Genomic DNA, 15,036 nt, shown 5'->3' with positions numbered 1-15,036 from the left:
TACTAAGCTTGTTGGCAAGATGCAATACATACATTTCTCTCTATTGAAGAAGTCAAACAAAGTTTATAATTTATCTTTTAAATTAAGGTTGACGTCCAATAATCTTTTTGACTCCCAAAAATTAAGAACAGATGGTTAGCAATAACATTGACTTTTATATACCAATCTCGACATCTCATCGATGGAGTAGTCGTAGCCAAATTTATATTGGAAAACAACATGGTTGAATGAGCCATTCTGAATCAAAGCTCACCTCGGCTCAATTTTCTGAATTTCAATCAAAGATTGAGCTCCTTATATACCTCTATAGTTAACTTAAAAATATTGTGTGGACTCGACCATTACAGTAGCAAAACTAATGGAGTAATGGAAAATATCATTATAGCCTGAGTGTGGCTCAATCAACGCAACGATGTTTGACTTGATCAATTGGCCATAGCTTGTAAATATAGATGGATGGACCGCTAGTTCAGTATTAAAGATTTACTGCTGTATACCTTGTCCACCACCAGCTGACAGTGACAGCTAACAGCTCCTAGACAGTTCTGTGCTGTCATTGTGTACTCTCCACTGTCCTCCAGCAGTGTGCGGCAGATCTCCAGAGTGTGGAAGTGGTCTGCCTCCTGCACTATCTGATGACGATCTGTAACACAGCTCACGTTAGCATCGTCTTCATCTATAGGGAGGAGAGTAACAAGAACACACTGGATACATACAAGTTAATTTAAAAATTTGTTCCAACACTAGTGAATGACAAAATAAAATCCCATGGAAAACATTTTTCTAAGGCTCAAATTGCTAGCTACCTAAATCATATTGAATTTTCCATCCATGTACACCAGCAACACTTATGTACGTTCGTAGTCATTGCAGGAAATAAAGTAAACTTTTCTTTACTTCAACTCAAATTTTAAACTGATTTACCTCTACCTTTACCTGAGCTACGTCTTTTTAAGTCAAAGTAAAAAAAAATTTCCTTTATACTCACAATATATCTAATCTAGGCCAAATTGCATTAAACTTGAAAATAAACCGTATTCTCATGAATTTTGAGCTATTAAGAGTTGATTGAGTTGAGTTGAGTTGATTTACTTGAAGTGATGTGACACTTCTTGAATTTTCTTTAAAATAGCCTTAGTATGTCTTATACCAATTTATTTTATTTTAACTATTCAACAATGACGTTCCAGAACTGGTAGAGGAGAAACTAAGCTAGATGTTTAAACAAGTAAAAGCAATCCTTGTTACGAGCTATGTACTTGATAACGAGATAGGAAGAAACGAACAGAGAGAAAGATGGCAGGAAAATATAATGATAGATAGGACAAAGAGAGGTGCGGAGAAGAGAGGAGTGAGATGAAATGGTGGAGGAAGAGGAAATGGTGTGGGATGGTAAAAAATGGAGGCCTAATCTACACCTCCACAACTCTTAAATGACTACATGTCAAAGTTGATTTGATAAAATAGGATAAACTGAAACCCACCGTCAGCAGTGATAGGCTGGCCATGACTAGCCCAAGTCACTGTCGGGGCCGGACTGCCAATCACCTGGCATGACAATCTCACAGGATAAGAGGCTTGTACTCTGCGGTCTCTTAGTCTCATGGTGATCTGTGGTGCAGACTCGTGCTGCTCCAACAGACTCCTATCAGTAAAGAAAATTCTGATTAGTCACCCAACAAGATGGATCAAAAGTGAGGAGTCTCCATGACTCCCCAGAGACTGTCAGGGATCAGAAGATCTATTAAGATCAAGAGATGAATTGAAGACAGCTAAACAGTGAGAGTATTTCTATCTAACATAAAAGAAAAATGTAAAAAGATAATTCCTGTGAAAATTTAATAAAAGTGGTAAAGAAAAGGAAAAAGAGGAAGATGTAGTAGAAGGTGTATTAATAAGCAGAAGAGGAATGTGAATAATTGAGGAGTGAGATGACACAAAGTGAATTAAAAGAGGAAGATAGAGGCCTAAACCTAGGAATTTAATCGAATCATAAGAGGATGTGTATGAATAGATCCTTCCCCACCAAGATTTACCAAAGATAGGTTAAACCCTCATGAGTTGCACACCTGACCTAACCAAAACAGATTTGGACACCTCAATCTATAGTGCTGTCTCTTGGCTGAAGAGACAACGGCTTAAATCTTTTAGCCATTGATTGGATCTAACATTCTACCCTGCGTAAAAGTTTCAAACTTGTACTTCACAAACCTATATCAAGCAGTTTTACTGGGAAGGAGAAAGCTATATACATTTTAACCAGTCCATTTAGGTATTTTATCCATCCGATAAAAGTACCTTAGAAACTACTTACTCTTTCAGTTTCCGGTCAGCGTCCAGTAGACGAGGATCAGTGACTACTAGTAGTCTCGCGTACGTTGAAGCTCGCCCCACCTTGTTAACAGCCTCACACACGTAGCGGCCTGAGTCATCCTCGGTCAGCTGTTTGATGATGAGACGATGGACCAGCTGATCGTCCACCACAAACACTCGACCCTTCAGTGCTGCCACAGTTCCAACATTCTGGCCGTCTCTGAGCCATTGGATCGTAGGTGGTGGGTCTCCATTAATCTGTAGGCATATGGCGTTGTAGGATATATTTTTAAATTAGCGATACAGGCCAATTACTTGCTCAAGGCTCAAAATTATTTAACCATTTCATAAAAATATATCCATAAAAAGTTTTTAGTACATAGTCAACAGAAAATTTATTAAAAATGTCACAATTGACAGTTAAAAACCATAGAAAGAAAAAGTTATCATAGAGCCTTCAAAAACTTTCTCCAAAGAACAATAATCAAGTTCTATGATGATAAGTCAAGTATGATCAAGTATGATGATAAGTAGGCTGTAGCTGAGTAGTTGAAGTACTCGCCTAGCAATCTAAATGTTGCCAGTTCAATTCTTTAAAATGTTAGCAGTTTTTTTATGGTTTCAAACTAAACACAGCTGTGTTTGATCATTGGGTTAGTAGCTACAGAAACAGCTGATCTTAGTCTGTAATAAAGGTAAACTGATCATCTCCCTTTGGAATTATAGCTATTCCATTTCCACTTCAATATTCAGTATCTACCATAATAGTTTTCAAACCAGTTTCTTTAAATTCTTATAAGACAGCGACTCATACTTAGGTAAAAGTTTTAAGCTGTTAAAGTTTGCAAAATAAGTATAGAAAGAATTGAACTTATCAGTGCACTGTGCAGCTGTTTTATTGACTAAGCCAGCTGTTTCTTAGCCAGGAATATTTATGAAAAATCCAGTCAATATGGACAACTGGGTCCAGTTACAAGCCATCATAAAGCTACTTTCTCAGACCAATCCAGCTACCTTCAAACTACTAGGTAAGTGATACAACCACCCAGCTCTCAGTTATTTAATTTTTTAAATATAAATAATAAATAACAGCCTTTGTTTACCCATAATGCTTTTAAATGAAGAAAACCTGATCCACCAACCTCACACTCCAATGTAACATTGTCTCCCTGCAGTGCTTTCAGAGGACCAGGCAAGTCTCGCACAATGTCTGGTGGGAAGTTGGCCGCATTGCCTACAGAGATAGGCTCTGTTGTTGTAACCGACTCGCCCCACCCATACCGGTTACGGGTGGTTATACGAAACTGGTACTCGGATCCAGGTTTCAGGAAGAACACATCGAAACTGTTGATGGGAGTAACTCCAAGCTGGAACACAAAATATAAACCCTTGAAGTTTGCATTATTAATTAATTAGTTTGGAATAATTAGTTGATTTAGTTGGTAAGATATGATACAAAGAGGTCCTAATAAGAGGTTAGATTGAAGAAACAAAATAACTCCAATAAACTCACTAAGTCCTATGTTGGGACAAAATATAAATGTTATGTTTTATTGTAACCTGTTGTGCATCTATTATTAGTTTTGTATATATTTGTTAGCATAATTGTTTGTGCTTTATCACAATCAAATCAACCTCTAAAAGCTGTTACATGATTAACTAACCTCAGTCCAGTGTGCGCCACCCTCAGTTCCTAGTAACCATGACTCCACTTTATAAGCCAGTACAGGAGCTGCGCCGCGGTGCTCAGGTTTGCCCCATGACAGAGACAACCAGTTCTTGCCACAGTCTGAGACCACTGGCGCACTGCTGATAGGACCTGGCACATCTACAAACAGAACATTACCTTGTACAATACTAAAATATGTACTAGACTTGTTACACTGTTTTATTAATCCCTAAAGCTCTATATTCAGTGAATAAAGTATGTCTCTTTTTGCCACAGCTTCGTTCAATCTTAGAAACTTAAAAATCAAAGTGATTTTAAACCCAGGATTTGCTAGAGACACATAGTAAAGGCCCGTTCACACGGGGCGAGTTTACAAGCTACACGCCAGCTTGTAAGAAGCCGGCAAGTTGGCGAGTGTGCTTGTATTTGTTCACACGGAGCTTGTCCACTCGCCAACTCGCAGACGTGTAGAAAGACGCCGGCGAGTGCGCTTGTAGTTGTTCACACGATGCTTTTTCCACTCGCTCAGTAGCTGGCTTGAACCAAATCCTCCAACATTTTTGAGTAACAAGCGCACAAGCACAAGCGACTGTGTTCACACTGGGCTACTTTACACGCCTGCTCGCTCAAAAGCTGGCGAGTTGGCGTGTAAAGTAGCGGCAGCGTCAACTTTTTCCAGAGCTTTTTTACAAGCAGCTTTTGAGCGAGTACGTCGTTCACACTGAGCTATTTTACTAGCTGCGTGTAAACTCGCCCCGTGTGAACGGGGCTTAAGGATAAGAAAAAATAGCAAAATGTCTGATAAGGTTAAACTTACAATTAATTCATCTTATGCAATATTCCACCTTTGATCTGATCCAAAACAGATTAACTCGTTGGGAGACCTAATCAAGATAGGATTCCAACTCTCAATATCCCGTTAACTCCTACCCAAGCTGACCACTGTTTATCTTGATTTAAGAAAGGCCTTCCTACGTAGCTCTGCCAGAAACAGGTGATCTTGTCATGAATCTCACACTACACCTGATTAAGCTGATAGGGAGACACAACACACCTCAGACTGCTCAACAGTAGATCAGAGACCTAACACTCTACCACAATGACACTGGTCAACAAAAGTGTAGTAGTTCTAAGCTTGACACCCAGGTTGTGTGTATGTCAGATACTTTCAGCACATTTTGTTGAGTTTTACTTGTCTAGAGTTGTAAGAGGAAGTTTGGTTATGCTACTCTCGAATATGATATATCAAACTTTGGATTTTAAAGAGTTAACAATTAAAATTCAACAAAATTGAAATGATTGTTGTACGCCTGGTGTTGTAATCCTGGGCTTGCAGAGAACCAGACTGTGACTTTAGTATTCCATGTATATGAACTCCCAAAGCAACGAGGCTACAAGAAGGTTTAGTGACGGTATTATTTCTTATCCAGCTGTCTTTATTAGTTGAGAGATTAAACAAATAAAGCTGGTCTTGTACAAAGCATTTCACCAGTCGCTACTCAACTATTAATAAATACTTTGCCTACTGTGGGCCCAAGCTGCATTAATATTTTCATAACAAAACGTAGAAACACTAAAGAAGCAATTATATTTGCCGCACACGACATGGACACGACAAAACATATCGGCAAGCATCTGATATGGAGCAGTTTGGATGAGTAAATTAATTAATCGATTACTGATGAGTCTTGTACACAGACTTGCTGAAAGAGCATCTTACTGTACGCTATACATAGCATCTTCGACGCCACATAAATCATAGAAGAATAAAAACCTAAGAGGAAAAATAGCATCATGTTGTTGTTAGCCTTCGAATCACTTATGGTAATATAATAATGGTTTAAATATCTTTAACTGCCAGAGTGATTCTAGTAGTCTGTTTAGGCTACCGTGTCAATTTTCATTATTTAAACATTAACACATCATCAGGTTAAAAAAAATATTTTTCTAAGGTACTAGTCTAGAGCAATCTACCACGCCATACGTCCCAGCACATTTTAATTTTTTTATAATTAGCCACATATTTTGTATTTTCGTGGTTTGGTCTGTGTTTGTTTATGTCTTTTTGTGTGTTGTTCTAAAAAAAACTGTGATGTTCTAAATGAACAAAAATTGACAAATTGCGGTTTGATGAAGAATTGCCCTTTGAGAATCCAAACCGGAAGCCTAAACAAAAAACAGACAACAAAAATCGCTCTGGCAGTAAAAGTTGTTTCTAGCATTTTGACAACTCCACATGCTGAGAGTGGCTCATTTGTTAATTTAAATTCCATACAAATAAAAAAGTAGTTATAGCTGGGATGGATTTTATTGTAGATGGGATAACCTTTAGGAAACAAAAGTCAATGATTTGATAAGGGGCCACTCAAAAACATAAATTAGCAATTTGAATAAATCATGTTTCTAGATTAGAGAAACTTATCTGTAGAGATTATCTAATTCTCACCATGTAGACTACAGTAATAGTTTTATCCCTATTGACAACATTGTTGTAATGCTTAACCAAAGGTGATGTATTTAAAATTTAATTGAAGCATAAATTATGATATCCGACTATGTTCCTTTGGTAAACCAAATCCAAACAAAAAAAACCTTCATTAATACTGAATGTGGAAAAGGAGGGCACTGCCCCTGAAGAAATAAGATCTGATGATGATCCAGCCCATTTTGTGACTCATAACAGCGCTGGCTACTCGTCAGATGCCAGAAATAACCGAGTTTTGTGGACAGGCCCCATTCTGTACCTGACATACCACAGTGTAAGACACTGGCTGGCGTAATGAAACTATTCTGTTGTCATTGAGGTTGCCAGACAAAAAAATCCCAGTGATTTCTCCCATTGTGATGTAACGATCGCAAATTAAAAAGACAATCAAGAAGTAATGCCACATTTAAATTTATTGCCTTGGCTTCAATACAGGAATAATTTAAGAAAACTTTGGTATATATGCAACTTTTTACAAACTTTCTAAGTTTTTACAAAAACTTATCAAATTGGTTCATTAATTTTTAGAAATTTCTAAAGGAAACCATTATATTTCGGGTAAAAAATTGGTTATCTTGTTAGGTATGTTAGGGTTGAAAGTAAGGTAAAAAGATGTTAGGATCTTATCTTGTATACAAACTACAAAGTTTAGATTTTTTTATTTAATGTTTTAGATTAATTTATTTTCATTAATTTAATAGTTAATTTAATAAATTAAATTTTTTTTAATATTTTTATAAATAAATTTTAAAGCTAAGATTTTTAAAATAAAATAAACAGTACGGTATCAGCAATGTGACACATAGGCCTACTTTCTCTCTTTAGTTTTGCCAACCCTTATCATAAGGAGTGGAAGAAACTATAATATTTTATAGACAAAATCACAAGAGTTGCAATAACATTTTTACAGCATTGGGAGTTGAACCATTTTGTTAAGAGTTAAATGGGAATACTACATTTTTATCAAAACTGTTCGAGCAGTTTTTCGGAATATTTGATTATTCTGTTATTCTATGAAAAATATTGTTATCAGGCAAAAACACTTGAAGATACAATGAATTAGTTGTGTTGTGGGTATTGCTTTGGATAAGGCAGAATATTTATTTAAGAGATTATCAGGATAATTCTTTATTCCTTTAACAATTTTCACCTTGGTAATCAGTAAGGTAGTGTAGGAATTCACTGATAAGGCAGTCTCGCTGTGCCCAGGCAGACCTTAGTGCCTGCAGGGAGTCAACACTTTTCACAACCATCTAGAGACTTCACTATCCGACACTTCACCACTTCCCAGAGCCACTCACTGTCACACACTGAGTAAAAATAGCCTGATCACCTCCTTCCACTTGTTGATAAACAAAGTGTGTCCCACCCCCTTCATTGTTGTAGACCACAGAAGCATGTAAGAGTACTAAACATTCTTGCCACAAAGACTGATATTCAAATATATAATAGGATAACGTACTACCAGTAAGACTGAAAGACAGTTTGATGGATGCAACTTTTAAAAAAAATCATACAATAGTCACATGATATTAATTTTGTGGAAAAGGTTATTAAATAAATACATTTTTTGTAGTTAACTTAAATCAACTTTTGTGCTAACATAGTTGTATACAGCTACAGGATATACTAAACACTATCATACTATAATGTTACTACTAGCCAGTGCTATATTTGTAAAAATGAGGTGCAGGAACTGTAAGCTATATAATGTGATTTGTACCTATTTAATACCAATATTTTTATCTTTCCAAAAGAGAAGTACCAGAACCCTGTTCCACCACGTTCCAAAGCAAATTGAGCACTGTTACCAGCGATCAAGGTCTGGTTTAAGCATTTACTGTCTTTGAAAGCACCTAACCTCATAATCAACATGCTCCCCTGACAACCCTTCTTTCATGTTCAACCACAAACGTATTCCAAATTGGCCCATCTTTATCAACAGTTAAGTCAATCGAGTATGATTTAAATGAAATATAATCAATTAACTATTTCAATAATACATTTAAGTTGCATACATATATTTACAAATCCATTGTATCCCTGCACAGGAAATCTGTGCTTAGTGACTATTGATACATATAACCAAATGCATACTAAATTACCGTAGACATTGTATCAGTATAGACCAACTGTAATTTTTTTTACTATAGGACAAAATATTTAAATGGCGTCAAAATCAAATTCCTACCATAGTTTTCAATACTATGATATTTGAAATGACATAAAAGATGCCATTTAAAATAATTGGTTTATGACTTATTTTCAACTGTGGTGACTTTATGGTTGTTGGGGGATCCCTCTTACTATTGGCTAAAATTATAAAATTTCAAACTGACTGTTGTACAAGAAGCTAAAGAAATGCTGCAATCAAAATTAAAATTTACGGTGAATGGCTTAATCCTTTGAAGGTCCTGATGTTTCTCAAAACAGTTTTTAACGCTCTAGTACCACACACGGTCTGGCGCCACGTATTGGCAGGCAGGTAGCCTCAGCCTCAATGATATCCATATGGATCCAGCTGGACCTCTATACATAGCAGGTTAGCGCCACTAATAACCATTCCAGAAATACCGACCACACTCACTCCGCAAAACTCTTTCTTTGATCTGCCGTTGTTTCACAATCCATTGTAAGTTGAGTATGATTACGTACTCTCAAGTTTTCCTGGAAGAAATTTCTGCTGCATGAAACTTTCAGTTGACTTCACAACTTTTGCATGCTACTAAAATTCATGTTAATACAATTGTCTAATTAGTTTGAAAATGAATACTAAGAAGCCTTTACTCAGATGATGGTCTACAAAAATAATATTTCATGTTTTTTTCTTTACTTTACCTTGCAAAAATTTGGCTTTCACACAAAAACATTAATCACTCTAAAACTGTGTTGTTATTTTGGGGAGCTAAAAATTGCCAAACATACTTGGCATGTCCCTTAAGCTGGTCAGCATAAATCAATATGGGTTTTGCCTTGATAGTTAATACTGAGCAATTTTTTTTTAGATTGTAGAAGAGGACTCTACAAAAAAATACTTGGTCGTTAATTCATAGTATAATATAGAAAAATGCTTGTATTGCAATTGCAATATTTAACTTTATAAATAAGGTTTATATTGCTTTGTTTAAGTTAAAAATCCTCTATATCAATGGTTTGTTAACTGATCACTGATCCAACCAATTTTTAATAGCCTATATAAGATTATAAAATCTTTGTAAATTTAAGTGGTGTATTTGTTTGAATTTCAGTTTTACCCGTGCCAAATTACATGCTTTAAAATTGGTTATATTTGGTTTAATGAAAAGCTATTTACGTTACAAACAAACACAAGGCTCATATGTTTCCTATTGCTTCTTCTATATCTGGATATGACTACTGCTTCAGCATGGACACCTAACTTACTTTTCCTTCAAACAGCCCAACAAAAATCATTCATTAACATAGAACATATAAACAAAACATGGTTTCTAGATGGCCATTCGACAACAGTCAGTAAAAGTGTCACACAACAAGGGTATGAATGTTCCACTGTAACATGCTCAGTTTTGTTCCACAGTTTTTTGTTTACAGGGTTCAATAATTTATTTGATGGGTTATTTCGTTATTTGACACCCATCATTCAACTTCACCTAAAACTACACACCATAGTGTATCAGTAACAAAGTAAGTCTGTCAACTATCCTATCAGGTGGACAGAGTGTAATCAAGGTACTGCTGCTTGACATAGATGAAGGGGGTTACTGCTTGGGTATAAAGATGCCAGTGTGAATTCCACCCCTTCCTTACATCTCTGAATTCACATGTAACAGCTAAATGACAAATGACAAATGACAATTCTTTATTGCACATAACATCTGTTAAAGTTATTACAAATGTAATACACAGACAGGTACATTGTCAAGGTTTCTAATAAATAAGGAAATCTAAATAGGTATATAAAAAACCTAGGATTTAGCCAGTAAGTTACCCCTACAAAGCTACAGCATGGTGGAACTGTTTATGTTAGGAGAGGTTGATGAGAGATTGGGTGTCTGTTACCAGGAGTCGTTGAAAAATTCCTCAAGAGTGTAATATGCTTTTTCTACTAAAACTGTTTTGATTTTGCCTGTAAATTTTGCTAAGTTTAATTGCTTTAAGGAGTTTGGAATTTTATTGTAAATTTTTAACCCCATATAGAGAGGACTTGTTTCATATTTTTTTAAATTATGAGTGGGGTATTGAAAAATGTCTTGTCTTCGGGCTAAGTACACATTCAATTGTTGATATGGAGGCTGCCAGAGATTAAGAGATTATGAAAACTCGATCTATCAACCCTCAAAGATAGATATACTTTATATCATGATTAACATAATAAAACCTTAACTTACAGCTATCTTTTGGCATTTTTTGGCGAAAACAGGTGAAATCTGAGCCTTAAATGCTGTGACCTTGGAGACAAGCTTAGAACTACAGGTTGAAGGGATAGACAAAATTTTTTTATAGCTTGGCGATCTAAAGTTTGAGTTTAAAAATTTTGTCTTCCATTCTAGGAAACTGACATAATTCAAGGGTAAACTAAGCTTTGTAGGGTAGAGCTAGGGGGATGGAAACCACATAAAATAAACAGGGAACCGTTTGGTTAATTGGAGGTAATGGATTCCTTATGAATTTTACCTGATCAGTCAACATACCGGAAGAATTTACCTCAATGGTCATTGACAGAATTATAGTTACTAGTTCTAAAACAATTGTATGTGGATAAAATCAGCTACTTTTCACCACAACTTGCAACAACTTTTGATTTTGACTTATTCTTAATGTGTGTGTCCCCCAAAACTGGTTTAAACATTGGAGATTTATGTAAATAGCATAGGTAAAAGCATAATAAAAATAAATTAATCTTTTCAGTAGTAATAGAAGTAGACATCTGATTCTCATTTTTAAGTTAAAACCTATGAAAAAAATTTAGAACAAAAATGAACATAGTTTGTGCCTACAGCAGTTTTTTTTGTCCTGCAGCAGAGTGTGCTGAAGTCAATCAACTGATTTCTCTTATACACGCTAACTTTTAATTTTCAACCAGGTCAAAATAAAAGTACAACTTATTATGTAATGTAAACTATGGCAAAACATTGTCTTTTAATAGTCAAACAATTTTTTGTATCAAAAGCCAAGATATTTTGATTTAGTATTTTAAGTACTTAGGGGTTATCTTATCCAGGGAAAACAAAGAAGAAATAGAAATTCAAAATAGACTAAATCTGGCAAACAGATGTTTCTACGCTTGCAACAGACTGATGTCCTCTAAGTTACTGTCAAAAAACACCAAAGTTAGAATTTATAAGACAATAATCAGCCCAGTATTATTATACGGAGCTGAAACATGGAAACCGAATAAAAAAGAAGAAAAGAAGTTAATCACATTCGAAAATAAGATATGGACCAATTTATGAAGGTGGTGAATGGAGGAAGAGACACAACAGAGAACTGAGAGAACTCTACAGAGATCCAGATGTGGTGTGTGAATTTAAGTGTAGAAGAGTTAGATGGGCTGGACATGTTTTACGAAGAGAGGAGCAAAATAAGTTAAAATTAGTTTTACTAAGAAATCCCGAAGGAAGACGACCGAGAGGAAGGCCAAAACAAAAATGGTGGGGCCAAGTAAAGAAAGACATGGAGCAGCTAGGAGCAACTGAGGAGGATGCAGAGGATAGAGCAAGATGGAGACGCTTTGTTGGTGCGGCCAAATATCTTCTTAAATATGCATGGCCCTGAGAGTAAGAGTAAGTAAGAGTAAAAGCCAAGAGAAAAATAGAATTTAAAAAGGAGCGCGCTCAGAAAGAGGCTCATTCAACTATATTGATTCTGTTCTTTTTTTAATAGGTTGCAGCAAGTTCATTGATATAGATGGGATGTCTACACTAGTATTTAAAAGTCAACGGTAAAGCAGCTCAAACAATAAAAATTTCCTTTGGTTCAAAAGGTTAACACTAAGTGATGGGAACTTTTTTTGGAGTTCTCTTATAGCCTTCAATATTATGATGGATTGGAATCCACTTACCGTTAACAAGCGCTCTGGTAGACTCGTGAATGTCCTTCAGGATTGTAGATGTGTCCGGAGCACTCCAGATTGTGGCTCGAGTCGGTGTCAATGAGCGAGCTCGCTGCTTCACCTGTAACAATACAAATTTTGCAAAAGTTTGCTAATAAACATGCAAAATTAATTAGTGGAAGGATCAATTTCACAAACTGTTTTAGAACTTTAATGTTAGCATACAGGATTTCAAACAGGGGGCCAGGCTTATAAGTAGACCATGGGATTGCATCGAAGCTGAAACTGAGCTAAGTAGAGCTAAGTAGCTTATTGTGTATACTCTCACATTCATATACGCATAATACACGTACATTTGAGGCATGTACTATTCTCTCACGAATATGTACATAAAGAACATTGTCTATTGTCTATTCTCAGGATTGCTGATGGACAATTAAATATATGTTAATAACGAAGATTCAAAATCGTTTGGATCAATAATTACTACTAATTAATTTCTTACAACAAACACACACACATTTTTACTCACCCTGACTGTGACAAATGCGTGGTCAGCTCCATAGATGTTTTTGGCCATTATGAAGTAAGTTCCTGCGTCCATGACGGTAGCATGCTTGAGTGTTAGTCTAACGTAGTCATTGACAGTCTCCTTCAATGTTCTGAGGTTGTTGGTGATGTCTCTCATACCCTTCATCCACGACACTAGAGACAAAGGTATGAATTAGACCACGACAAATTAAAAAAAAAAGTCTCTAGATAAAACAAACTCTAAGAAACACCCAGCTAAAAGTGTTTACTTCATAAACTTAAAATCTCAACAAATAAAATTTATTTCCGTATAAAATCCTTTGAAAGAAGATATCTGATTGAAATGGTATTAAGAATAACATACAATTTTTTTTAATAAGGTTGATAATTGTGTCTGTGTGAAAAAGAAAGACAAGCCTTCAAGCCTTTAGTCATTGGCCTTCTATTGTCCCGTCACTATATAGACGTCTTAGATACAAACATCTCTCAATTCATTTCCGCTTTCCTATCCTAAATAATTAGGTAATAGTCATCCAGTCAAAACTAAATTGATACTTTATGAAGTGTCATTCTATTCAAGTTACGGGTAAGCTAATTTTTAAATATTTTGAAATATTTATTTCTGTGAGATTAGAAGTTAAAACAAAAAAAAATCTTGCAGCTATTCACTGCATATTTTTTTATGCAGCCAGTAAATCAGAGTATTACAATTTACTCTAAAAGAATTTACAGATATGAATTTTGTTATTCCATTCTTTTAAGTTTTAGTTAAGTTTTTAGATTCAAAATTCCTGGTTTTCTATTATTGGTTGAAACCATTAATCAGATCACCTCTAGGCTTGGGGTCGCCACTGACACGGAAGGAGATGGATACATCTTCACCCACGGCTATGCTCATGCTGGTGTCTGGTCTGGACAGAAACATGGCTGGTTTACCTCTACCAGAAGTCGACCCTCCAGCGGTGCCAACAATCTCTACATTCACACTGTGAACAAACAGTTTGTTTAGCCATTGACTTTCCAGCAACTAACACTGTGCTAAGTTATCATTGAGTGAATGAGAGAATTGTGAGCTGTTGGCCGCCATTTTTACTAATAGATTAAGTACATTGTACTCAGTACATCTGAACTAGGGGAATAGGGAATTGTGGGGTTGTACATACAACCTAGAGCCAATGAGCTGGTTCCCCTAGTTGGTACCAACAAAGAATTTAACAGCGTCTCGATTTTGTTATAGAGTTGCCGTGCCAGTGCTACAAGTTAAACAAGATTTGAATGTTGCAATGAAGTAAAAAGTTTATGAAAAGTTTGAAATATAAACTGAGATGTTCAGTAACAGAATAACTTTCCTTGAAACAAGCCAGATAAGGAGAATATAGGATAATGACATAGTCTCCTGTAATACAAGGATGCAGCAAAGGAAAACTGGCAACACTGGGGTCTTGGCCAACTCAGCCAGTTGTAGCACTAATGTATATGGAGTGTCTGTGCAATTCTAATGTTTAAACATTTTTAATCATTATTATTGAAAGTGTGTTACAAATTAAAACAAATCACAATTAACAGATAGAGGTTTTATAGGTGTGATTGTCAATGAGTAAACATTACATTTTGTTGGTATTAATGAGCTTAACATAGCTGTTGTGAACTTTATTGAATATGTTTTCACTTCATTGATTTTCCTTTTAATCTGACTGTTATATTTTTTTCTAAACTACTGTGTTTTGTTTTATCACATGTTAAATATTTTGTATTGAATTAATTTAATTGTTTAAAGGTTCAGTTAAGACTTTGGAATAAAATAAAGAAGCCTACTAATCTGTTTGTGAAATAATTATTTTATCATTTCTGGTAATTATTTCAAGATTCAAAACAATAGCCATAGTTTAAGAATAGTGATACAGAGCGTGTGGCTGATTATGTGTGTTTCTAGTCATGAAGTGACTGCGAAAAGTAAATCGGCCAGTGGAGGAAATTGCACCATTGCAACATCGTTGGGCACGACCT

At 35.6% G+C, this 15,036-nt stretch overlaps 1 protein-coding gene across 2 annotated transcripts in view; it reads right to left on the bottom strand.

Moving 5' to 3' along the window:
* The window catches only part of LOC128994097 (muscle M-line assembly protein unc-89-like), a 264,007-nt gene that overhangs the window by 145,663 nt on the left and 103,308 nt on the right, over positions 1 to 15,036 (bottom strand). For both annotated transcript variants that reach the window (XM_054418357.1, XM_054418358.1), the window contains 8 exons: positions 13,861 to 14,015; positions 13,031 to 13,203; positions 12,508 to 12,619; positions 3,978 to 4,141; positions 3,456 to 3,680; positions 2,315 to 2,571; positions 1,485 to 1,645; positions 498 to 643 (listed from right to left, as the gene is read on the bottom strand). In XM_054418357.1, the coding sequence (XP_054274332.1) occupies positions 498 to 643; positions 1,485 to 1,645; positions 2,315 to 2,571; positions 3,456 to 3,680; positions 3,978 to 4,141; positions 12,508 to 12,619; positions 13,031 to 13,203; positions 13,861 to 14,015 (1,393 nt within the window). The remainder of the gene's footprint in view (positions 1 to 497; positions 644 to 1,484; positions 1,646 to 2,314; positions 2,572 to 3,455; positions 3,681 to 3,977; positions 4,142 to 12,507; positions 12,620 to 13,030; positions 13,204 to 13,860; positions 14,016 to 15,036) is intronic.

Source organism: Macrosteles quadrilineatus, unplaced genomic scaffold (assembly GCF_028750875.1).
Source record: "Macrosteles quadrilineatus isolate MER2022 unplaced genomic scaffold, UCM_ALF_1.0 Scaffold_5__1_contigs__length_97177068, whole genome shotgun sequence".
In the NCBI taxonomy this organism is placed as follows: Eukaryota; Metazoa; Arthropoda; class Insecta; order Hemiptera; family Cicadellidae; genus Macrosteles; species Macrosteles quadrilineatus.
The sequence above is the reverse complement of the archived record's forward strand: the minus strand, read 5'-3'. Positions and strand labels throughout refer to the sequence as shown.